Consider the following 27,958-nt stretch of genomic DNA (forward strand, 5'->3'; position numbering starts at 1 on the left):
TCATGTATTCATTCAAATGGCTGCGGTGGCCGACTGATTAGGAAGTCCAGACCTAATTATCACAACTATTTCACCTCTGGTCCATGTGTTCGAATCCTATGTGGGACAGTTTTCAGATACTGACTGTTGATCGTTGGGTTTTCTCTGGATACTCCAGCGTTCCTCCACACAATAAACCAGATACCTTTGTTAAATGACACTGGATGTTAACATGATATCAAAACCAAACCATGTTATCCTTGTAATCTTATCTAACAGAAACAGTAGCACATGTACTTGTATAATGGCATCTACATTATACATGTATTATTCAGAGGAATTTTCGAGCAGGTTTTCTGATAAAAATATTTCCCATTGATTTTAAACATAGTTTCTGCTATATATGCTCTTTTCATCAGGCTCTCGTTTCAAGTTCACAAGTTATTAAAAAATCATGTGAATGAAACGGATGAATAAATGTCTGAATGAATGAATAATGAATACATAAAAGTATGGATGAATGTAAATGAATGAATGAATCCTTGTGATATGATTACAACATACAAATGACATAACATAAAAAGTTCTAAAGATGTTATTTATTTTGACAAAAACAACGGGATCACATGTCCCAATAATCAAACTATTCTAACATTAGGTATATATATACATAAGACATTTGGAAAAAATAAAACATTTTTCATAAGTAATGCAAAACAAGAAATATCACATGGAATCGAACAAATAAATGTAATATGAAACTACACGACTTCAATGAAATAATCCACAAATGACACATTTAAGTAAAACTACTGAAACCATGGATTTATTTGCTAGGTGAACATTTATAATAAATATGAAAACTCCATTAAGTCGGAAAAATGCCCCGAAGCTTAAACGTATTGTTTTGCATTGAATAAAGTAATTTTGGAACATCTGTATCTTGGAAATTTGTACCCATCAACATAAATAAACTGCATCCTTAATGTTACCTCTTCAAAATAACCACGGTTTACAGTTTATTGCTAAATATCTGATAACATTAATGTACCTTGAATTCTACACATTGATAAAGACAATGTTTTTATCACATAAATGTTGAGAATATTTCTTCTCCAAAAGATCAATGGTGTATAATTATCCGTAACCATGACGATTCAATACTGTAAACAAAAACATACTGGCAAAGAAATTCAACAAAAATGTAAAGACATAATCTTATGAAAAACAAATGAAGAAAAAATAAAACTTTCTCCTTGTGACAGCTATCATTAAAAATTGAAATCATACTTTATCTCATAAAATACTTCAAGAAATGTTTGCAAATAATGATTCCAAATGATTAAACCATCAGACATTCAACAACTGGATTTCCTTGCAAAATGAACACAATTATAGTACTGCATGTATATGTACTGTATTTTTTTATATTTTACATTACTGTTTTCTTTTGATTACGCGACGTTATCATTAAAATATTAAATACTACTAAAAATTATTTTATGTAATGCTATTTTCAATATGCTTTCAAAAATACTGTATGATGTACCAAAGTTAACGTATACATGACTTTGTGTAGCTAAATTGCCATTTGATGGAAATCTATCAATGTCATCACTGTGTATAGTCATTAATTTATTGTTTAAAGGGAAATAATTTTAACATTTAAACGTATGACAGTATTAAGTTGACAGTCATCGTGGTTAATTTTACTCTTAAAACTGACTCATGAGAAAATTGATAGCAATTGCTTAAGACAGCCAAAATAAAGATATCATTATTAACTATGCCGTTGTATCCAAATACTTTCTTACTATTCCGTTTTTGCATATTACAAATATCCCTTGCGGGCAGGTATTTATTGTGACGTCATTATTTTTTGAACGAAATTCGCGTCGTTTTCTCCTAAACGTATGACGTTACGCTCGCATACACATGACGTCACAATCAATACCTTCTCGCAAGGGCAGATAGCTCTGTATTATGCAAATACAGAATACTGTAACTATATGACAATAATAGTAAAAAAATGTCACCAGGATAAGCGTCGCGAGTTACGACTCATTATATAAATGTATTCACATATAAGTATATTGCTATTTAAATCACAGTCTTAAACTAATACTAAACAAACATTGTAAACCCGACTCTCTACTAAAGCGTTAACCAAGAATCTATGTCTGTTTTTTTTTATGAAAATCACTTGTGAATCCTTAAAAGCGTGCATCAGTAGCACCGAAGTATGCAACTGTTACATGCAAAATGTCCGCTGTAATTTCTTCCTATGATGCTCCATCCTCATTTGTATTTGTCGTTTAATCAGATATATCTATCTTAAAAATGGGAAAACTTCATTCCTTTTCACTAATGGTTGGTTATGTATACTATAGCATTACCAATGCCTCTTCCTTTTTCTTTTTATCGGATTTCCACCAGTTTCTACGTGTGCTGCTGCATACAATTTTTGAAATAATGAATAACGTTAAGACCAAAAGGATAATACCGACAGATATGAGAATCGGGTCGCTGACAAATCCCTCCAGTAAACAAGCTGAAAAAAAGACAAGCGCTGTAACTGGTAAGATGCAAAGTAGTATTATAATACATTTTGTAATACAAACAATCGAAAATCAATAAATAATGTTCTTAGTGCTATGTTAGTAGAAGATATTATATTTTATTCAAAGAAGCATGTTGTTCTTCTTTATTTCGATTAAAAAATGACTTTTTGTATTAATGCACAAGTCAGTTTTTGAATTTAAAGAGAGACGTCTAATCAAACAAGACTGATATCATGACGCTTTGAAATAGACGGATTGTTCATGTTCAGTTCTTTACATTACTTTTTGAAATCTAACATAACATCTATTATATCATTTGGTCTATCTCTAACTGAAGCAATCGACTGGTACTTACAAAATATCTCCCCTGTGTTCTTAACGTACGTGCAATTACGGGTAACATCCGTCTGAAAATTACATTTTATTAAATTTCAGTTTAAATGCCATTCTGCACATGATTATGTCATTCCATTTTTAAATATTTCAAAATACTGAAAACTTGCATACCAAGAAAACAAAATATGGGGGATATTCAAGAAATACGAGTTCGAGTTAGAGGGTTTATAGACTTGAATGACAAATATCAGGGGTATTCGAAACAGATGTCTCGTCATCTAAGTCATTACATATTCAACATCCATCATGCAAATCCAGATCAATGCAGAGAAGACGTGTGTACTCATCAAAGATCAAATAAGGAGTTCCACAGATGAAGTATATGAAAAGGAAATTCAAACTCCATGGTATTAATGAATACATTATTTCATAAATAGAAACTTTTTAACCCGAACTCACATTACTGGAATACTGTTGTTTGACTCGAAATTTAACAATGGTTCATGACTTAATTACATTAACTACATTGTCCTAGCAAAGTTAACTTAACTCGAAAACTAGGTAAACTCGATATGTTAATGTGGATCAAATATATAAGTATGATATGATTATACTGATTAGACTAGTATACTACATGTATATATATGTAATGATATAACATGAAGAAAAGGTTTAGTCTGCATACCGTCTTTGGAGAAGAAGTATCTGTAGTAGATGGTGAGATTGAGGAACTGGGTAACACAGAATAAGGAATGGTGGGTTTAGCTGTAGCCATGACGACGGCCATACTTATAGTTATCACAAATCTTATGATCCTCTCCGTATTCTGAAAAGTCGAAAGTCATACATAAAATACAGAAATAAACAACTAACTAAAATAATAAATGAAAAATATCTATTGATTAATTAATATATTCCCCTGTCTTTGGGATACGACATTGAAATCATAACTCCAGGAATAATTCATGGATAGCCAATGCGAGGATTTCCAATGATTGAATATTCATGAATTACCTCGAGTTTTGAATTTTTGTTATCATGTCCCGAACAAGTAAAGAATGTTAATTTTTCTTCTTCATACATCAAAAAAGATGAGAGTACAGTACATGCTCTTTCCATCTGGACATGATCATCAGCCTGTCGGTCGAAATACAAAATTGATAACGTTATCGACAATATTTGCCATGGTTACAAATTTACGTCAAATGAATTCATGACCTCACGTAGATGTCCTTCCTTCCGGTTTAAAAGGTTGATTAGCACCCGCAATCTGTCATCCATGAATAAATCTTTGAATGGCGGAATAAAAAAGTCGCAATCGGCATATATTTCTTTCCATGAGGAAGTATTCAAGGAATTATTTTTTTTTCAATTTTGCTTCATTTATGAGATGTTTATGATGAAAACGTGGCGTAAATAAGAATCGCTGTTGATATTAATATTTTTCAAGGGTATGGTTATTTAGACAATATCAGAGCAAACTATACATACAGTGTTTAGACATGGAAATTTGTTTTATACAAATGCTAATTCGATTTACACAAACATTATTAAAGGGCCACTACCTTTCTGAAACGGCTTTTAATTTTTAAAATGGGAATGAAAAACGAGATCGATAATTTTGTAGAGTCACAAAAGTTGTTAACTTACCGATAATACTTCACGTATCATCATCTTCTGAACAATTTTATCAAAATAAATAAAATGTTAATTTTCATAACGCAGGTCGTTTTATGTTTCCCGCCGTCGTCCTAAATACCGGGCGGTAGTTGACTATCTCTGCGCCAGACGGCAAAACGGCGAAATGACTCTCCACTGTTATCATATATTACGCAGGTAATCTTGCATATGTTTGGTGTTGTAACCTCATCTTAGGCCATCGGTATACATTTTCTGATGTTATTAATGTTTTTAAGAAACCTTTATGTATTGCTCCGGAAAGGTAGTGGGCCTTTAAGTAAATATCCGCTTTATCGATTAAAATGTATAACTGCAACGCGGTTTGCTTACAATGTGATAAACTATTCAAAAGTTATATGAAATAGGAAGGATCGCTTGCATTTTACTGAAATAAAAATTTCTAACGAAAAAAATATAAACATAAACATATTGCATAATTGTAAACATATTGCGTAGTTGTATACATTCTCTGATTTACGTGAGGTATTCCACTATACTGTGTATGATTATTTGTTAAAACGTGCACATATATACATCTATAATCTATATATCTTTTGTCGTATTGATCTAATCTACAATCTTACCTTTTGAGGTATCATCTTGTCGAATGAAGTGTAACTTGTGTACATTCTTCAGTTCTTTGTAAGTTGTATGATGCAACTTCTGTTCTAAACAAGGAAGTTATATTAATATTGACCATGAATTATTACAATGTGCTATAAATACTTGGATATGGAAATACCCTAAACTTAATAGAAATGTTAGATATGTTTTGTTTTTAAAATAACATACTAGTATGAATTTGTCATAGACATCTTAATAAACTAATTTATCATATAGCAGTCAATATTAGTTTTATTTTATTCCCACGATTCAATAAAGTTAACATAAACTTATATCTATCGTCAAAGCTACTCCATATTATTTCTTTAAATAGACGCACTTGTATGGATAGCTGAAAATTTCCAGACCAGCCGTGCATACACTAGTGACACTTATACTACTACAGACAGGAATATTGGAGAAAATGTTGGTAAGTGAATAATATTATTATTTATTTACTTTTGTACATTTATATAAATATGGATAGGGTAAGAAATGCGGTATTTTAATATGAAAAACGATTCATACGATTAAAATTATTGAAAAAATGTCTGTTATAGACAAGCTGATGAAGCGGAATATTTCACAAAATTACTTTCAACACTGTCTACTTTTTGGGGGTTTGGATATTGGTTATGTTATTATCTTCGTTATCATTATCTTTAAGACACATTTACCTGTGGGTATACAAATCAAATCACAATAGTGCAGGGCCACTACTGTTTGCATCGGGTACAATAGGTAAATCATGTAGTGGTTTAATCTGACTTTGACACCGTGAACATTAGCATATTTCCCGATAGGCCTATACATGTACATAACTAGTAAAACACACACCGAGGTAGTAACTAAATTGTGGACAAACCAGGGTTATCTCAATAAACTTAGAGTGCACTTAAAAGTTATCTATATAAAATGTATCAAAATCAATCATGCCATTTGCCAAGTTTGTATTTTTTTAATGGAAAATGAATCACATATTTAACTTATCAAAAGGGAAAGGACGGCCTTTCCATCATACAATTTATTATATTTTGTTTTTTATTTTATATCGGAAAATGTAGAAACCCGAGTGATCTCTCGCTAAACAACCCTAAATCGGTAGAAAATCTTATAGCTGAATAACATGGTAAGTGTATCGATTTCAGCCTGTCGTGTTTATTACTCTGAGTTGTGAAGACTATTGATTAAAACTAAACTTAGTATTTTATATGGTCTGACCAATATATAATCTTATACTATAGGATGTGAATATCTATTGATAAACCCTTCAACCGAGCATTATTCATAAGATTAAGATTTTCGTGTCTTCATAACGAGACTGATTATATTGTTAGTTTGAATGGATAACCTGTTTATTGTAGAATCTTATAATACATGTACACAAACGAAAATGTTATTACTGTATAGCTGGCTTTTTTGTGATTCCGTGGGACATTGCTACCTTAGCGAAAATGTTATCTGTAATGGTTTGACAAATTGGTAAACTATAATTGCAATGCACTTTTAGCCAGTTCACGAAATTTTAAAACCGCCGAAATGTAATGCTCTCGTTTTTAGAAGAAGTCGCAAAATTGCTTAACTGCAAAAATAATCTGTTTTACGTTATGCTTTTTTTTCTCACAGCTTTTTCTTTTATTGTTGTACATGTACTTTCAAATGTCACGATTTTACGTGATCTTTCCACATGTTCTACAATCAAAGATAGATAACTCTTTAAAAAAAGTAGTTTAAAAACAATCTAAGTCGCAATGTTACATTTCATGGACCAATATAAATCGATTAAACAATAAATACATGTATACACTTAACCTACACAGAGTTATTAGATTTACACTCGACTACAGACGTCCCGAAGTGTCTAAGTGATCGATAGAATTGTTAAATAAAATCCATATATTGAATAAACTCTCGTGACAGATTTTCAACATAAGAATGATAAATGAAAAGTCTGTTCTTACCATTGCAGGACACTTCTAATGTTACCACCACAGGAGTAGTTGTGATTGGCAATGTTACAACTCCAGCCTCAGTAGGTGTAGGAACTGAAGGTAGCTACAACGCATTCACTCATACTTTATAGTATTATCGCAAGGATTAACTCAAATTTTGTCTAACATTTTTCATGAAAAATATTCAATTTTTGTAATACATTTGTATGTGTAAAAATTATTGTTAACGTACTTATTTTAGAACAGTAAAATGTTAGCATATATGTTATAAACGTGTAAATTATGATTTATTAGGGTGGATATAAATTAGCGCAATTCGGTGAATCAATACCGAAATAAATACCGTTTTTACAAAATTTAGCGCTGTACTTAAATTAGCGCTCCAAAGACAGCGCGAAAAACGCTAAAATAAAACTACCGCTAAAGTAAGTACCTTTACAGTATATTGAAATTGAAAACATACAGATGTCAGCATGTTTTTATTTGAGCCAAAAGCATTGTCACCAAACCAAAACAAAACTATTAAGCATTTGTCTAATGTTAGTGTGTTGCGAGGTCATGCGTGATATGGGAGAAAGTTGTTTATATGTATGTTGACATCAATTTTACTATCTTATTGACGTTTAATTCCGAAGTCACCAAGAAGCACACCCAGCCCGGTAAAATTATACTGATAACTTGCAAAATAGTAATGCCCACTTCCTACACTAGATGTTCCTTCTGCCTTCCGGAAACGTGACGAATGTGTCATTTTTTCTCTGTATCGGTAGGACAGGCAGTAATGTTCTCACAACTGTATTTGTTCAGGGTTCTATCAGATGTCATGTAACTGTAAACCAATTTAATTTCGCGATTTTGAGTCATATGCTTCTTTATTATATATACCCATAGCATTTCAGTGGCGATACATTTTTCCGGGCCATTCTCGAACACGCGAAATCTAATTCACGCCAAAAGAAATTAGTTTACAGCAGATTAAACAATATTTTCCTTGCTTCTAACATCAAAATGACGACATAAAAGTAATAAAGAAATATTGCAGTTTATTAAATATTTCTCCATGTTGTTTCGTGTGTCATTCTCAGCTTTCATATACATGTCTGTACATAGTTTTTAAGGCTAACATACGAATTCATTTCCATACACGATACCAACTATTTTGATGAATTCTAGCATATATCGACTCGGACTAAAAATCTTTCACGTTACACTCACTACTCGTCTTTTAATGTGGGTGTCTTTGTTTTTTAAATTTTGTGTTTAAGTCAATTCGGTTGATAATTTAAAAACTCAATATACCAATAACATATAACCATGTTTTATTTTCCAGAGGAGACGTACATGTTAGTGATTCGCCTTAGTGCCATGGTATTCGTTATTCTCTTCATCATCGCCATCTCTTGTTGCTTTGAATCCCATAAACGCTCGAAGAATAAAGAAAAGATCAATTATAATTTCTTAATAATTTAATGGCCAATCATTAGTTTGAATATATATTAACTTCTTTCTTTATTCCACGGGTCTTACGACCCATAGGTAAGACCCATAGACAAACATACATACATGGTTACTGTATACAGTAAGAGTTTATTATAAAGGAGAGTGATTGTTATACGCCGCATAATAAACAGTGACTCTAACTGTAATTATAACAACTACGAGAGTTATATCAACTTGTCATCATCGTTTGATTGCCAAACGAAAGATAATTTGTCATAACCTCGCACTGGACATGAACTTCCGGTCAACATATAAACCCGTCGGAGAAACGTCGAACACAAGCTATAGGGATATTACATGGATCACTATCTAGGAACCGTAGCCTAGCCACCTACGTGAAATACAGTTTCCATGCTTTTATAGTGCAATGTGAATTTAGCGTAATGGATAAGTTTTAGTTTTTTTAATGTATAATATGTATTATATATTCTGAGTTTTCTGTTATTTGTTGTTATACAAGGTACTGCTTTTATAATAATAACATTGTTATTTATTTTACCTAAAATGCATAATAAAATGAAAAGTATATTATATCATTAGTCTTTGTTTCTATAAACCATAAATCTCTCGGTACATATATATAACATTTGTTTTTTATATTATTTCATTATTGCTTTTTTAAATATTTTCAAAGTTCTGGAAAGCCATTGACCATTGGCATGATTATGTTTCGATAGATTGTTTTCGATCATCAACATTTTGGTTTTTTAGTCCGAATAGTTGTAGATGGCACCTTTCTAATAATCAATGTACTTCGTGTCTTGAGCTCAAAATGTACAACACTGGTAGTTCTGATGTTTTTTGCGAGTACGGCATAATTATAGTAACCAATGTCGGTTGATATAGTACAGTATATATCACACAAAAATTGTTATACATTAAACATTTTTTCGCCGATTACTGTTATTTAAAGGAGCCAAACATCGAGGTTTTTCGGCAATATATGATTTTTTCGGGTTTCCCTAATTCGAATTTCCCTAGTTCTTTTAACACAGAATAGGAGGAAATTCGGTCGTTATAGGCAAAGTACTTCATTATGCCACATTGTCGAGTTATCTGAGTTCCGTTGTAAATTTAATGTACATTGTATTTTTAAACAGGAAATAGAGTAATCTTGTCAGTGTTTTTGAACAGCATTCGTGTTGACATGTATCATTTACTGGAAGAACTTTATTGTAAATAATCATACCGTAAAGCCGGTTATTCCGCATCAAATTTAGCGATATGGCTATGATTGTGCATATAATTAATAACTTTCTAAATAATATTGCGATTGGAATTTTCTCAACAACCTGAATGCCCATTTAATTCGTATAAAAATTGCCGACAGTACGATATGTGACTGACGACACGCAAATATAACTGTCATTGATTTGCTACAAACAAAAGATAAAACTATAATGGGTTTTTGATATTATTATGTAACTTTAAACGAACCTTTCAAAATTAACACTGATACTTCAATATAGAATCCAAATGATCAATGTGGAGCACGATGACTAGGCGCTGAAGGTATCATCTTTTCACCACAACCACCATACCACAGTTTCCCAAAACACACACTCTATAAACGCAATACATTGTGAGGCCATCCTTAAGTGGCATTGACTGTTAATAGGACGTTAAGCCGATCTGATTAAAACCATCACCTGTTCATGGTACTATACAAACTAGGGCGTAACGTATAAGACATGCATGAACATCAGATTGATCGTTAAGCACAATAAACCAACCGATCAACCTAAGAGTAACATTATGTAGCCAGATAATCATGAGAAAACAATGTTAGTCTCGCTCACAAAATAAAAATGTCACAATGGATACCTTACATACCCGCAAGGGAGAGTGTTATACATCATATTTTTTTAAATATTTTTTGAATATTTCGATGATGGTCAAGCATTAGTCTTTCCCAGATAATCATCCCTATATAAATTGAGTTTGACCAAGTCGTAATAAAAATAGACAAGACAATTAAAACTGAACTATGATATCGATGTTTGTTGATGGATGATGTTAGGGGGCACGGAAAGGTACATATTAACACTGTCAGGTTACAACTTACATATTGAAGCACTATTTTCCGTCCGTAACTAGTACTATCCACACACGTCCAGGAAAACGTTGACTTAAAAGAATGAAAAAGCAAACAAAAGCGAAAAGTACTATTAGTTTTTTTGTTATTTGACGTAATAAAAGTAACAGTTAAATATTTAAAAGACGGACACACTTGTTATAGATTTATACTGATTTACCTCATCACTATCAGAAATAAACATTAATTTGAAATAAATCACTATCTGTCTTCATACATAGCATGCAACTTGACATATTCCTCTTTTGAAGTTCGAATGTACTTTTAATGTTTATTTATCAGCAATATTCTAATTTGGAGCTGCTTTTTGTTATATAAGCTAAAGTTACGTTTACAAAAGAATAAAAGTAGGGTATCCGTTCCCGGAAGAAGTTAATGACCCTCTCTAGATGAATTTCCTGTTCAAACATCTCGTGTATGAAATGTAAACATACTGCCGTCAGGTTGTGTTACAGCTATCATATGTTCTATCACAATGGCAGTGTTAACAACAATATCGTGGTAATTGTGTTCGCACTTAATCTTCAGATAAAGGAAGGCAATAAAAAAGTGCTTTAGATCAGTAAAATGTTGAAATGACTTCATCATGGATAAATTATTCATTTTTTACTTGAATATGGTGATGATTTCAAAAATATAAATTGAACTCTAATGGACATACAGTATGTGTATTATAAATATGCATCTATAGTAAATGCATTTACAGATTATCTACATCTAAACGAGTGGATTATTAATCCACATACCAATAAACTTTCATTGTACTTATAGCAGTTCATACAATTTCGCAATTTTTCGTGACATTGCTATGACCGAGAAAATTTGACCTGCGAAATAATTTAAATCTTTTGAGACTTAAATTCTGCTCGCGATTACTTTCTATCTACAAGCGAATAAAAAGGGGAAAAACAACATATGACATGCGTAAATAACCGGTATACAGTATTTGCATACATCAAAGTTTTAAGCACCAAAATGCACTTCATTTTTAGGTGTCAGTTGTAATTACTTAAACGTTTTAAAAGCAGGCAGTTTCTACATAGAAAATAGTAATGAATAAAACAAGACATGTAGATTACAACGTGACGTGATAAAAAATAAATTAATTCGCAATGCCAATCAATATGCAAAAATGGTGTTAAAGTGAAATGTCAGATGATCTTAAAGATATAATGCTCCTTTTTCGTACATTAAAACTATTAAGACACATTTAATATGCTTTGTTGTGAGTACGGCTCAAAAATGTAGGAAAACAATTAGATTAAATGTTCCAACTCTCTGTGCTGTAAATACAAAAAATGCATATAAAGGCTTAACACATAAGTCAACCACATTTCAAGATTTCGATAGTAAGAGGAAATGCAGCAGCAGTCAGCAACCGTCTAGTTACTAAAGAGCACCACATTCTATTTTAAAATCAACGGCAGACGTCTTTGTTGGTTTCGAATGTAATCGCGTCAAACTAAAGGAAAAAAAACAAGAGACGGATCTTTAACCCAGATGCATACTTAATCAAAAATATTCACCCAACACTTGGAAAACACAAATAAAAAAAAGATAAACTGTTTTGAATTTGCAAACATGTAATTCATGATATCTTAAATTTTATTGATATCAATTAAATTTTTAGATACGTATCCATAAAGTGTTCAAAATAATTCATTAATTCTCATAAAATATTTGTTCTTTATTACATGATGTTTTATATTATTAGCAAATACACATTTTGTACTTTTTCTGAATTGAATATGAAACAGATTGAAAAAAAAATGAATAAGTCTTCCCTACAAATGAGTACCGTACATAACTCAAGAATCTGTTACTTTTACCATTCTGATATTGTTGGGAATTTATATAACAGTAATCTATTTTAAAATTGGAGCAAATGACATTGGAGACAGCAGCTTTCTTGGATTAATTCTTGCTATAAATATCTATCACATTCTGCTCCAAAATTGCATTTACCGTACCTGTGATCATATTGACTTAAATCTACAATTGTCGTGTAAACATGAAGATAAAATTGATATGATATTTAATTACATAAGAGTGTACATGTATTTCGATTTCGTGTTTAAATGTATCAATTGGTTCACAGGTGTATTATTGTCTTGTTGATTTCGATTATAATCCAACCAATTTTCGCAATTTAATATCATAAAAGTCGAAAAATTGAAAATTGATTTATTTTTATTTCATGGAATCTACAATGTACAAAAATATCCTCTATTGAATCCAAAAAGATGACTCTAATCTCTATCTTGACGGTAATGGTGCCAATGCTATAAAATATAGTTCCATATTTGTCCTCGTTTTAATAATAACGAACTTGTTAATAAAGTTTTACATACATATCATTCCTGAAAAAAAGAACGCATTATATTTTCTAGAACTACCTATTTTTTCATGCCACACATATATGTATATGACATGCTTTGTTGAATTGAATGTGTATGGTAAAACATTAAAATAATCAATGCAAATAGACAAAATGACGCATATATCAACCCTGACCAATTCGGTCGGTTACCAAGTCGCATCAACGAATCAGACGCGAAGTTGCAAAATGAATTTCAGTCGTAAGTTACGCAAACTCCTATGTCTACGTTTACACTTACGTGCAGAGTTATGCCCTTTAGTGAAACGCATCTTACGCACACGTAAGTTCGGACGTAAGATCTACATGTACATTGACGTCTTCGTGTACGTGTGAATCTTCATCTTCAGTGAGACTCGATCCAGGTTACTATTACCTGTATTATTATGCACTACTTCTGATCTACTCAATTTTCTGTAACCTCCAACTTGAACACTGTTCGTAACTCGGCACAAAAAGTTCGTTCGTTCTAAAACCCCTTTATCACTCTAGAACGCCGAGTGATTTGCCTGAATCAAAGCGTAGTCAGTTAATTGTCTGAAACACGTCGCTACACAAAGTCGAGCGATAATTCTGAATGCTCTAACACACAAAAACGTTAATGTTGACGCTCGTTAGAATGATCCTACACATTAAGTTCACTGTTCACTGTTATAATCCATGTTTAGAACAGTTCCCTTACATAGGAATATGAACAATATAATAACACGTCTTACGCCTAACTGATGTCCAAAGGCTTATTCCATTTTCCAGCACGTCCTAGTCAACGCATGATTACACAAGATATCATACCTAGTTAAAAACTAGTTAAGCATCCGACACACATAGCCATAATTCGCAGCGTAATTAACTCTAAAACGTAGGTATTTATCTGCAGGCCTTTTCTTTATGGTTTACAGATGATATAATGTTCAGCTAATAATTAACATTTTTAAACTCATTTTTGCACGTTTGCTACGCACATGAACACATTTTGGTTAATGTATGGAACCCGCTAACACATTTCGTCATATCGTATTACGTTTTCTAATTTCAGTATACACGTAGGTAAATGTAACAACCCGCACGAACACTTCAATACATGTATATAACTGTCTTCAATCCACGTGAACATGTATGTTGGTACATGTAAGACACTGATTTCACACTTCGACACATTTAGCTAGATAGCATCGTTGTCGTTGTGTGGTGGGAATCGCGATATGAAATGCATTCACATTACAGCTATCCGCTGTATCGCTGTACAACTGAGTTGTTTCCACAGTAAGGTCAGTCAAATCGAGGATATACCTATAACATCCGTCAGCACCCGTCAGCACCCTGCAAGCTTTGTAATATCCAGGCTAGTTGTCTTTGTACTCATAAAAATTAAAGAAACAATCTGTAATATTCAGGCTAGTAGCCATATCACTCGTCAGAATCACATCAAGGTCTGCCAAATCGAGGATATTACTTATATCACAGACTGTAATATACAGGCTATTACTCATAGCACGTGCCAGAGTCACAGAATCACAGCAAGGTCTATATACAATATATAGGCATTTTCCCATATCATCCGTCATAGTAACAGACTGTAATATCCAGGCTATTACTGATAGCACGCGCCATAGTCACTGCAAGATATATAACATCCAGAGTAGTACTTATAGCACGCGCCAGATACACTATAGATGTGTAACAATCAGACTAGTACTTATATCACACGCCAGAGACACTACAAGATATATAACATCCAGACTATTACTCATAGCACCTGCCAGAGACACTAAAAGGTGTGTAACATACAGACTAGTACCCATAATACTCATCAGAATCCGAATTGTTGCTGTCATCTATACTATCTTTTAGCTTCATATTTGGTAGTTTCATTTTGTTTTTGGGGTGTGAGTGATCTTCCGAAGCCATTTGCTTCCGATGAGAAATATTTGGAATTTGACAAGGAAGATTTACATATGTGTCATGATCATCACTAGTGAGATTGCTCTTTTTGGTATCTGATGGTGAAGGTTTCTTCTTCAGGAGTTCGACCTCCTGGGGTTTCGAGTATCCATCACTATTCCGACTGGCTGTTCGAGTTAGCTTTTTGTATTTGCGATTTTCTACAGTTTCTTTTTCAGAATAGGTTTTGATAGTATTCATTCGAGATAATTGAGTGCCGACTGAATCTGTAACATCGCAGAGAGGCTCGAAGTACAAATCCTCTTCTTCCCCAAAATCCGCCTCGAAATAAGAAGGTTCATCGTTTTGTGAATTTGTTGTTTCATCTACCGGTAAAAAATACGGAGATTCATTGTCAGCACTTAACGGTTTGTTGGTTTGTGAACTCGGTTCTTGATTAAATGGTGCAGAGCAAGGCTCGAAGTATATATCGTCTTGGTCTGTTTGAGGACTTTCTTTCTTCACGGTCATATCAAGCTGTTTCGCCATCTGCTTTTTATTTGCATTTGGCAATGAAGCAATTTTTGACGCGGCTATATAACCGTCATCGTCTTCATCTTCGCCCTGATCTTTCTCCTCGTCAGGATTAATCTTCATCTTGTTCTTGACCATGGCAAGCTGTTTTGCTTTCTGGATACTGTTCATTTTTGGTGCTGATCCTACTTCGGATGCATTCATATAATCATCTTCGTCATCACTGTCTAATTTATGACCGTTGTCTTTCTTGCGGAGATAGTTCCCAGCAATGTCGTAGTCGGATTCAGGACGGTATACTAGTTCGTCAGGAACGGCATAATCTTCCTCGTCATCACTGCTAACAGAACTTTGTATCGCCAGTGGAGGAGGAATCGGCATCTTTTGCCTAGTCAAATAAAAGGATTGAGTTTCGTCTGTTTCTTTCCTTGACGGTGTCCTTTGAGCTCGACGTGACCTTGGCGCTGACCTTGATTGATTTGTGGCATCCGTTTCGCTTTCCTCGCTGCTGCTTTCCTGACGTTCGGCCTTAAAAGTGGCACTCCTTTTCAGGTTTCCTGCTGAGGGCGGATTTCCTTCAACAGATGGAACTTTAGCGTAACCGAACTCATCTATACTAATTTTCTTGATGGGTGGTAATGGCGGTTTTGACTGTTTTATTGTTGATTTGTTCACGTATGGTGAAGAATTGGTTTTCTTGAGAAGGGTGTTTTGCGATTCTATCGTCGCTGTTCTTCCGAGTGTATATGCTCTGTCTCGCGAGCTCATCTTGGAAAATCTACTTTCGAAAGGATCATGAGTGTGAGACCGGGGTTTCATTTGTGGCGGCATCCTCCCAGGTTTGCCATCCGTCGGAATGCTGATAGAGCGGTCACGTGATGGTGACACGGGTGGATCTGCCTCACTTCCAGCGAAACTCTCGCTTTTCTTTAATGTTTTCTTTAATGCAGCTACAAATGTAAACATGTTAACGTAAAAATATAACAATATAAAATTTGCGATTTTGGTAATTAATTTCATCAAAAAAATACTTTATAAATCAATGTTTATCTTTTTGCCTCGATTGTTTTCAAATTGTTAATATTAATCTACGATGATATTTTGTATTGGCCATTTCATATGTGTACAAAACACAATGTTTGATGAGTGCATACATATGAGTAAGCGAAGTTGAAGTTATGCTTCCTTTCAAATGGAATTTCTTTATCAATCAGTCTGTTGGCCTCGTCAAAGCCAAGACCATGTACCTCAAATTAACCCGATATGCAAGGAGAATGCAACTGTATATTACCATTCCGTTCATGTCTCCACCGACATTTTATGTTCTCATATAAATAAAACAATGTATATTGCTTTGTTCGTGTATATTAACCATTATTAACCTGTTCTTTTCTAACTTACCACTTATTTTCGTTATTGCCCGTCCCCACTTCCCGACCTCTTCTTTTGAAGGCGCTACAAACTGATTTAAGCCAGTAAATTAACATTTTGGTATACACATGTAAAAGAGGTAATTGAAAACAACCAACTAATAGAAGTTTGGACGTATTACTGGTTGACTGCTTGTTTTCTAACAGGTAACAATTGTATGGATTTAGAAATTCAGATTGAAATTTAGGTTGAAGATATCAATTTTGATAAAATATATATATATATATTAAAATTTTAGCATTTTCCAGTGCAGAATCCACTTTTTTTAAAATGGCTACCCTGGGGAAATTTAGCTGGAGGACCCCACCTTTTTCTATCAATATAAAATTTTAGTTAAAGAACATGATAAGACTGACTTTGATGCAGCAGATTTGAACAGTACAATCTAAAACTATCAAAGATAACAATTCAACATAAAAAACATACAATTGAAACTAATGAAGTATTAGATTTCAAAAATTCATTTCACGTGTCGTATTCAAAGAAAATACAGCTTGGAATAAAAAAAAATTATATGTCTATTTTTATCGTGAAAACGACTAGAGAATATTTCATAAACTATTATTAAAATTTCATACTTCATTGTTTTTCCAGCCTGATTTTTATGTGGCAATCCCAGTTATCATTTATTTACGGAACAAAATATCCTTAATCCCCCAAATACACCTATATTTACCATTAATCATATATTTATGTCTTATATGATTACATATAACACATTTTACATATATGTACATGCATTATATAATGCATTTTATATAACTCGGTTGTATTTTGTATCATTATTGTTCCATAAACAGATAACAACTGATCTTACCATACAAACATTATCATTAAATGTTGCATGTGTTAGTTACTGATAGAATCTTATGAAAGGATTCAAATAAATGTAAATGCCTACCTCATAATGTCTCCTGCCTTCGCATGCAATTGAGAACGACAGATCGCCAAGCTTGTGAAAGGAATAACCTATACAAAGTGACAAAAATTATAAGTAAAAAATCAAAGTATTATTCATGAAAAAATGAACTCCGTACTCTACGTTACACAAGTCACCATGCTGATACTTTACACAGTTCTTCGCATTCTACACAACTCTTCGTACTTTAACACCAGTGATCGTACAAATCTACTGTCTGTTGTCAAGGATTTATAACTTCATCTACGTCCTTGATTGTCATAAAGATGTAAACTTGGTGTGTTTGGAAAATATATGTTCATGTCGGTAACCATTTATTTTTAGACATCATGGACGCAAGCGTTTCAATTGGATTTGAATAAGTTATTCTCTCTGTCACGAAAATGTCTTGCAAGGAACATTACCCAAACTTGTGTTCGCATGGAATGTGTGGAAAAAATATAAGATAGAGTATATGTCTCGCTATTGTTTTAAGCATATTTACATTATCAACTCATTTTAGGATATCTGCATAAACATTGTTTAAGCTAGACCAGGAAAACTGTTTATCAACGACGATTTAATCCACAGGATGGAACAGCCATTTTGACGGTGATCAGTTGACGTCACCATGTCAACATTAGTGACTACATAATGGTCATGTTGTCAATTATACCGTTATATACTTCCCTTTGCCTTGGTTAGTTTATATAGTAGAAGTGACAAGTAAATGTAAATATATTTATGTAATAGTTTTGATTAGTTAACGTTGGTCGATTATTAATAAGATAGCATTATGATAACGTCCAACAACTCTGTCAACTTAACTTGGAACTAAGAGGATACATCTTTAATGTAGAAATGCTGATGAGACTTTATTAACATACCTTTGAGGCTAAATCCCCCCTTCTGTTTGGGATCATTGGGTTTGATAAAATAATAGAAGTTATTGTTGTGTATGACACACCACCTCTTCTGTAATTTTTCACTCCGGAACTTCTTCTCTGAAAGCAGAATGCGAAGACCTTGATAGAATATCGGAGGATATCGACATATAAAAATGTTTTCAATGTACTGAGTTATTTCCTCTTGCTTCGATACGTGTTTCGAATGAAAGTCATCTAATAATGAGGAATTGACACAATGTTATTATAAACAAAACTGATGACTGTTATTATTAAAAAAAACCATCGATAAATCTGGACATAAAAATACTGGATATATTATTCATTGCGGATAGAAGTTTAATCACATTTTATGTAACACATATCTCGGTTTTCAATTGGACGTATCATTCATTCGCTAATTGAATAGATCGTTTGCTTCCCTGATAAATTAAGTTCAATGTAGATATCAATTAAAAGGACAATAGGTGGGTCTAATTATATATTGTTTTCTATCAGGCGGAAATTTATATTTTTATCTGGAAGCAACTTTCGTCCATTTGGTCTTTATCAGCTTCAACCCATCTTTTCCTGTCCTAGTTCATACTATATATAAACATGCTTTAATTAATCTGCATGTTGCTTTTGTTTTTTTAATGTTTAATAACCAGTGGTCGGAGAAAAAACATCGATCGACCAGTGGTCTGTACGTGACACCACATGGGATTCTAAATCGCGACATAGAGGTTGAAAGCTTATGGTATATCAAAACATCTTAACTTCTCGGCTACATTTCAGATATTTTTCGTGATAATAACTTTAAAAAAATGACTTGGCCCTGATTGGTACAGTATGTCAGTTATAACCTTATAATGCAGTAAGAGGGAACACAATTATCTTCCTTGTCTAAACGTCTTTTTTATGATTGGCCATTACAACATACACTATAATAACCACTTTATGTTCGCAATACAGCATACACAGTTCCGTGTCATTTCGCGAGAGAGTTCTAACGCGAATTTAAATGTATAGAGTCATGGATCACGAATTTATGTATGTCTAAAACATTGAAGAAATGATATATTGTATGCGCTAATATAAATTTGTTTTCACTTTCACCTCCAGTGATCCGCTGTTGGATATTAAAATGACTTACCTTTACGTTTTTTCTCTAGGTATCCCTCTGCGATAGGCTTAGCCAAATCGTTCACTCCGACAATGGGCAGGTTTTCTAAAGGATTTCAAAAAGACATACATAAATTGCTAGATAATATTAGATGGACAATTTTCTTCTTTTTGGTTAATTTGTACAGTGCTTAAATAGCTACTTCTTTGCAATACGCATTACTGTTGCTTATAGGTTTGAAGTCCCCAGCACCAGCGGAGTAAAGTGTTTTTATTCTACAACAACTGATTCTTACCAGGGGTAACACCTCAGCCGGTATCAAGTTAACTCTCTGGTTTAATTGATATATCTTATATATCGGTATAACTTTTATTTCAGGGATAATCTTATTTACCAGGGATACAACATCAACCGGTATCATGTTTAAATTCTCTGAGTACCTATTCATTTCAGAAAATTATTTTAATTGATCTATCAATTATCTGAATTGGGGGAAAAATTGTTGTTTGCAATTCGTTGAGTAACTCTGAACATATTTACATATGTTAAGTTTGATTATTTTAACGTCCTATTAACAGCCAGGGTCATTTAAGGACGGCCTCGCATGTATGCAGTGTGTAGCGAGGTGCGTGATTTTGGAAGACTGCGGGATGTTAATTAATATCTGCAGAAAACACATTACAATAAGATATAATTAACAGTATGTAATCAACAGAAAAACATAAACTTTAGGAGCAGACACTGGGAATGGTGGGAAGGTTGATAAATTATGGATCAGAAGTTGTTATTTACATGCTAGGTCCACGATATTGTCTTGTGAATTGTGTATTGTTTGTTTGTTTGTTTTTGATTTAATAATGCATAAGATAGATGCATATAGAATAGAATCATAGTTCCATGCACCAACGTTTTTGCTACATGGTTAGGCATTAATTTTTTTTTTCATATATAGAATACTGAATTTTAGTGGTTTTATCTAATTTCCGGAGGAATACCTTTATTCTGATATGAAAGAGTCCTTTGTTGTTATCACTTACCTTCGGGAGTCGCCATGCCCTGTCCTTCGTTCTATACAATTAATCTGAAATAGATAGAAATAGAAAAAAAAGTGTGCTTATAGTCGTTGAACGTAACTGAAGAAACTCTACAATATACGGAGATCTCTTCTTCTAAGTACGAAATATAATGCTTTTCTACTCTTTTAAATTGTGTGCACTTATTTGGACTTTACATTATTTTTTTACTTTGTAATTGTTTATTTTTTCAAACCCTTTTCTGCTTTTAGATAAAACGGAAATAAAAGAAACAATTCTCAGATTCATCATCATTCACTATCTTCTTATCATCATTATGATTATGACCATCATTATCATTTTATCATCATTATCATCATGACCATCATTATCATATCATTATCATTATGTTTTCAAAAATCTTCAAAAATATTACCACTATCTTATGGTTTCATTGAAAATACATTGAATTACGATTTTTAAAGATAGTGCAATAATTCAGAAAAAAATATGATTTAAAGAAAGTGAAGGTTTGAAATGCTAATCTTTTCCATGCTTCTTTCTGATATAAATTAAGCAAATATAATGTTTTACCGTTATCTTATGATCAGTTAAATACATTATTAAACCTTTATATCCTTTTCCTCAGCGTCTCTCACTCTCTACCAACATCTTCCTCGGTCTATTCTTTTTTTTCTTTTATCTCATATACATCTTAGCTTAAATGTTGTTAGAATCGATAAAGAAGTGTGAACAAAATGCATCTTAATTAACGGCTGATAGTCGATAGTTTTCACTTAGGTCAGAGAGTTAGTAAGCAGTAAAATTAGGATATCTCAACCCTAATTATGAACGGTTCCGACTCGTCTGCAGTCGGCAAGCCTTTTGCTGATCTGTCATTCCTACTTGACAGAGATATGTAAGGTTTAACTAACGCTCTCTCTTTCCGTTGACTCATTTTTATCGAACATGTCTTACTTCTCCTTCCTTCTTACAAACTTATCTTGATAATTGCTTGTTTACATTGCTCTATTTCTTGACCGACTCGTGTTGCTACAGCACTGACTAACTCGCTTGGTGATTCAGTAAATTAAATACGCTGGGGATTTTCAGCTTTAGATCCAATGAAATCCAAAGTTGGCTATAATTTGTCATTGTTTCCGCTTACAATTAATATGTCACTTATCTATATTTAACCAATACTCCTATGAATTGTACCTATTGACGATTTACTACTGTGATCATGTCAGGATATGGGGCAATCTTTTCATGATGTAGGCGGTTGTGTGGGACGTTGGTAGGTTTACCAACACGATTAGGCGCCTTAGATCGTGAGTTCGAGGACCGGATATAATATGGATTTAGCACAACTCATAAAATTTCGTCTTCATTTGTCTTTCTGGGAGTAATGTATACATGCATAAATAATATTACATTGTATGCTTCGCCACACCTTTAATGATTGATTTAAGACGTCGACGCAAACACCGGGTGTACAAAATGATCTCAGTTTTAAACCTGCACATCTATCATATATAATTTTGTACCTTTGTATGAATGTTGTGTTTTATTCTGCCAATGTGTCTGAATGTTGTGGTTTATTTTGTCCATTCGTATGAATGTTGTGTTGTATTTTATCCAATCGTATGAATGTTGTGGTTTATTTTGATCATTTGTAAATGTTGTGGTTTATATTGTTATTGTGTGTGAATGTTGTATTTGTTTGTCTATTTGTAAATGTTGTGGTTTATTTTGTTATTGTGTGTGAATGTTGTATTTGTTTGTCTATTTGTAAATGTTGTGGTTTATTTTGTCAATATGTAAATGTTGTGGTTTATTTTGTCCATGTGTAAATGTTGTGGTTTGTTTTCCCCTTGTGTAAATGTTGCTTTATTTTGTCACTGCCTGTGAATGTTGTGATTTGTGGGTTATTTTGTCCGTGTGTGTGATGTTGTGGTATATTATATCTAATATGTGTGTTTTTTCTTCTGTCCATGTGATAAAGTGTTGTAATTTATTTTGTATATCTGTGAGAATGTTGTGGTTTATTTCGTCCTTGTGTTCTTGTGTTTTATTATCACCGATTGCAATCCGGAATTATGGAATAACTTGTCTTTTGCCCATATTGTACTGATGCTATTTTGCCCGCAAGGATTGATGGTTCATCCGAATGTATTGATGCTTTGTCCGTATTTCTTGATGTTTTTTGTCCGCGTGTATGATATTTTGCCCGTACATGTATGTATTAATATTTTGTCTGTATATATTGATATTTTGTCTGCATGTATTGATGTTTTGTCTGCATGTATTGATGTTTTGTCTGTATGTATTGATGTTTTGTCTGTATGTATTGATGTTTTGTCCGTATGTATTGATGTTTTGTCTGTATGTATTGATGTTTTGTCCGTATGTATTGATGTTTTCTCTTAATGTATGATGTTTTGTCCGTATGTATTGATGTTTTCTCTTAATGTATGATGTTTTGTCCGTATATATTGATGTTTTATCTTAATGTATGATGTTTTGTCCGTATTTATTGATGTTTTCTCTTAATGTATGATGTTTTGTCCGTATACATTGATGTTTTCTCTTAATGTATGATGTTTTGTCCGTATATTTTGTCCGTATATATTGATGTTTTCTCTTAATGTATGATGTTTTGTCCGTATATGTATTGTTGTTTTGTCCATATTGTTGTTTTGTCCGTATATATTGATGTTTTCTGTTAATGTATGATGTTTTGTCCGTATATGTATTGTTGTTTTGTCCATATTGTTGTTTTGTCCGTGTTTATCAATTGATGTTATATAATTCATGTGACATTTGACGTAACATGACTATGTCAATAATCTGTTGTGTACTAGTTAACGTTTCATACATTGTATCATGCGTGCTCCCTTAAAGACAAATATTATACTTACCAGATGTTCTGTTGATTATTCCGAACAAACAAAACAGTACATAATTTTCTCCTTCAAGTCAGTCTGAGCACGATAAACACACTGTGTGTACCTCTGCGTTTGATGATCAGAGTGAAAATTTTAAAATCAAATTCGTTGCTGGTACTGTCAAGCAAATTCTGTGTACCAGTGACACCGGTTTATGTTTAGAATTTCCAATGTCTTAAGTCACTGTATCCGGGTTGCGGAAGTGAGCACGCGGAGTAAGGATACACGTGTATAAAAAGATGTCCTCAGAATATTACCATAGTCAAACATGGACACTGTATATACAATAAGTCTAGGGTGGAAGTTGTTTAGAAAATGCTGTAATCAGTTATTTTTGAAATTAAAATAAATAATTACGGCTCTCAAGCCCATAGCGAGAAGATGTAAAACAAGATGTTGCTGGAGGAAAGCACTTCGAAATCCATTTAATATTTCGACATTTGATCATTGTAGAGTGCGGCTCCATCCATTGCCAATGGCAAAGTCCAGTGCATACAGATTCACATCAGGAAACAATAAGGCACGTGACTTTGTTATTTGTGCTTTATCAGCTGATATCATGTAACAAACCACACTTGTTATATGTACATCGGCTATCTTCCTTGTTGTAAATATGCGGACAGATGGGTCTCACTAATCGAGTACCTAAAGACAATAGATGTACATGTTGTACGTATCTGACACTATATATCACTTGTATATATTCTGAGTTTCAAAGTGCGTACGCGTTCGTGGGCAATGCGGTATACTGCCGTGATATCGATGGTTTTTCTATAGGAATCTCCGGTTTTCCTCCGTCACCAACAGCAGTAACCAATCAATCAATCAATGGTTTGAATCGTTGAAAGCCATTTCAGGCTTCTGATGAAGATACATTGAAGTTAGTTCTTTACTGGATAGTAAAAGTTCAAGCTTAACAACAGGACATATACAAAATTGGAACACACTGACCTAGAGTTGTATAGTGTCCATATCCTATTTAAGATGTGATGCTTACTTGTTTAGGGGGCTGTACTAGTTCAGGATTTACTGTTAAACATTATAAATATCACTAACGCCACAAATCTTCTGTATTCTGACATATACTAGCCTAACACATCATCAAGTAGTTTCCGTTCTCCTTTCGACGAAAACCACTTCAGTTACACTCATCATTAAAAATTTTCATATTTCTTAATAAACGGGATCACGGAAGTATAACGAGAAAGACTTACAATGAGAAAGTAGAGTCTGGTATGGGCTCCCGCCATCCTCTAAACGTCACAAATAGTAACATTTGCAATACTGCAAACACATTGCAGTGGATTTCCTATTTTCGAAAAAATGTGTTACATAATGTACAATGTACGTTAATCGAGGACATGGCATCCTCGATATGCCAGTGGTTACTACCATGTATTTTTAAGCCCGTCATTTACCTATTTTTAAATAATGTGTTACTATGTTCGTTAATCAATTGGCATCCTCAATACCTCAGGGGTTACTATCACTGTCGTTGTTTCGGTTTGCTTTGTTTACACGTGTATCTTTTCCTATAATTCAAGAATATTACATTGGATCTTTTAACTGTTCAATTATTTGTGTATCATACATGTATGTCAATGGTTGATGCAGAGGTTTTTTTTACCCTTTTTTATATTCTTTTTATTTTTGTTGTTATTAAAATTCATTGCTGAAGGAAATCAACACCCTTTCCATGTCTTCAAAAAATTTCTTTAAAAAACAACATTTATAATTAATTGTTCTTTTTCTTCATCCAACAGTTGAAAGTTCCCTAAATGTTCAAAGAAAGATAACTCTGTCAGACATAGCGCTAATTGACAAGCACCTGTTTGTTTATCGGTTGCTATGGTGAGTATTCTCCCATAGTTTACTATCAAGCAATGTCTATGTTTTTTAACCTGGTTTTTATTTTCTTTTTATTTGATTTAATACTTTGAATATATCAAACAGCGAAAACATATAATTAATACACACTTTGGTAGATTAAAGACTGAACTAAGTTATGTAACGAAACGATAAGTTGAGTGGTTTTGAGGTATGCACTAAATTCAGGATTTGCAGTTGTAAACCTTTTCTCGTTGTATATTTTTATGATTATATCTAGCCTCATATTTGTATTCAATTATGTCGCTTATTATGTCGCTTAAACATGAAATATATATATATTGAAATTACGAACTTTAATACAATTTTATTTCAAGACGGAGTCACGTGCACACTTATGTATCCTTTCCGGTCGGTGCGTCCGGAATTTAGTAGTTACATTCAAGCGTCTAACAGATATTCTTATACATAGTGATAAGGCTTACAGTGGGACAGTGGCCCTAGAGCGGTGCGAAATGGATTATCAACAAGTTTGTTATTCGCGGGACTAATGAGGTATGATATTTTTTAGGGACTGTCCCGATATATATTAACTTTGTAATAAAATAATTATAACCAGACGCTTTCAACAGATAGGCTAATCTAAAGTTTATCATAATTAAAGACCAAACTATCAGATCAGCACATACATGTATTTTTTTGTTAGAAATGTGAATATTTAAGGATTAACCTATTACTTTGCTTAGTTTATGAGATGATAATCCCAACGGAGCTCGAGGTTATACCGACTGCTCCATTGAGTTTATCTTCTCATAAACTAAGCAAAGTAATAGGTTAATCTTTATATTTTCTGTAAACAATAAAATCAACCAAAACGTCAGATACAATCATTTATTCAAAAAAGCTGCCGTTGACTGACAGCTAATCCTGCCCTTTTTTCATGACGTCACAAAATATATCAGTTATTTTATTCATTTCAGATATCAATTCAAAAAATAAATATGTTTTATTGAATGTATCCGAATGTCTCGTAATGTGTTATATGTTAACATTGACACGTGATTTCGGGGAATGTCAAAGGAATTAAGTCCGCCAAAGTTTACAGGTATTCATAAGCACCAAATCGTGTCACGTTCTGCACTCAAGTTATTGGGAAATAAACATATCTGCTCCAACAAAGTTAAAAATATCGATACAGAAACAGTGATACAGAATCAGTGGCAATTGTAATTTGTAAACATATGTTTGTATATATAGACGTATCTTACATGTACGATATAAGATTTATTTTGCATGATGGAAGACTTAGGAAAGCCGAAATGTTTTGTAAGATATTATTATATGAACGTGTAAGAGGAGAGGAAAAAATGTAGCGGCACTGACCGGGATTCAAACCCAGGACTTTCAAACACTAGCCGAATGCTCAACCTTTGAGCTACCTGGTCACTGACGATCGACCCAGTGCAATCCCACTACACTCTTCCCTCCCTTTTTCGAAGTCTTCGCCCTCTGTACCAATACCATAAGTATTTTATTTTGGCGCCAATTTTGTAACAGGAGAGGAGAAAATGTGGCAGTCAGACCAGGATTCGAACCCCTTACCTCCAAACACTAGCCGAATCGAATGCTCTACCACTGAGCTACCTGGTCACTGCAATGATCGAACCTGAGTCTAATCCTGCTACAAACGTATTCTGTTTATCCTGCAGCAACCGTTGGCTTATAAAACAATGATGTCAAACATTCAAAATAAAGACAAATTGCCAGTTATTTTTACTTATTTTGGCTTGAAGAAATACTTTGTTGCGTAGGAAAATCCTATCACTAAACCAGAATAAGAGTGTCCTTATAATCACTCCTTGTTTTGCTTTTAAAATTCAGTGTAATTTCACTGAAACAGATATGGAAATACTCTAAAACATCCATTTCCCAATAAAGAATTATTAACAATTTTACATCACATGTTATTGTCATGAGCAGTGAAGAAGATGATACCGCAAAAACAGGTTTCGTTCTGGTGAATATGACGTCACATTTTAGGGGGAGGATCGAGGGATTGAATGATGTTATAATCACCGAAAGGTTTAAGTTCAGAGTCAATTTAGAAAATAATTCTATCAGATGCCGAACAATTTATGTGAATTGTAATAATGGATAAAGCACAAATTTATCCAGCAGTAATTATCGGTCAGTAAGTGTGGCAGTTGCAGGATAAATGTATTTATCCTGCAACTGTCCTACATACTGACCGATAGCTACTAACAGATAAACTTGTGCTTTAACCGTCAATACGATCACATTAGTTTGTTCCACATCTGACAGAACTTTTTCTA

The 27,958-nt window shown here is 33.2% G+C and overlaps 3 protein-coding genes across 7 annotated transcripts in view; 1 reads left to right on the top strand and 2 right to left on the bottom strand.

The window, feature by feature from the left end:
• Nucleotides 1-563: 563 nt before the first annotated feature.
• On the bottom strand, nt 564-5,292 carry LOC138321270 (uncharacterized). Of its 2 annotated transcripts, XM_069264824.1 has the most exons (5): nt 5,141-5,264; nt 3,891-4,013; nt 3,562-3,702; nt 2,896-2,947; nt 564-2,530 (listed from the first exon to the last, which is right to left on the bottom strand). In XM_069264824.1, exons 1-5 carry the CDS (start codon nt 5,183-5,185, stop codon nt 2,364-2,366), a joined length of 528 nt encoding a protein of 175 aa, XP_069120925.1. In that variant the 5' UTR covers nt 5,186-5,264; the 3' UTR covers nt 564-2,363. The 2 variants fall into 2 exon arrangements, with proteins under 2 accessions (XP_069120925.1, XP_069120926.1); XM_069264825.1 differs by lacking the exon at nt 3,891-4,013 and having other exon boundaries at nt 5,141-5,292.
• A 7,586-nt stretch (nt 5,293-12,878) lies between these two features.
• LOC138321267 (uncharacterized) lies at nt 12,879-24,860 on the bottom strand. The gene is made up of 7 exons (XM_069264815.1): nt 23,772-24,860; nt 20,875-20,918; nt 19,868-19,942; nt 18,715-18,831; nt 17,831-17,898; nt 16,900-16,960; nt 12,879-16,448 (listed from the first exon to the last, which is right to left on the bottom strand). The coding sequence occupies exons 2-7, from the start codon at nt 20,888-20,890 to the stop codon at nt 14,875-14,877; spliced, it is 1,911 nt and encodes a 636-aa protein (XP_069120916.1). The 5' UTR covers nt 20,891-20,918; nt 23,772-24,860; the 3' UTR covers nt 12,879-14,874.
• A 1,218-nt stretch (nt 24,861-26,078) lies between these two features.
• LOC138321271 (transient receptor potential cation channel subfamily M member-like 2) overlaps nt 26,079-27,958 on the top strand; it is a 62,804-nt gene continuing 60,924 nt past the window's right edge. For all 4 annotated transcript variants that reach the window (XM_069264827.1, XM_069264826.1, XM_069264828.1 and 1 more), the window contains exon 1: nt 26,079-26,180. The gene's annotated coding sequence lies outside the window, so the exon portion shown is untranslated. The remainder of the gene's footprint in view (nt 26,181-27,958) is intronic.

The sequence above is a fragment of the Argopecten irradians genome, chromosome 4 (assembly GCF_041381155.1).
Source record: "Argopecten irradians isolate NY chromosome 4, Ai_NY, whole genome shotgun sequence".
NCBI lineage: Eukaryota > Metazoa > Mollusca > Bivalvia > Pectinida > Pectinidae > Argopecten > Argopecten irradians.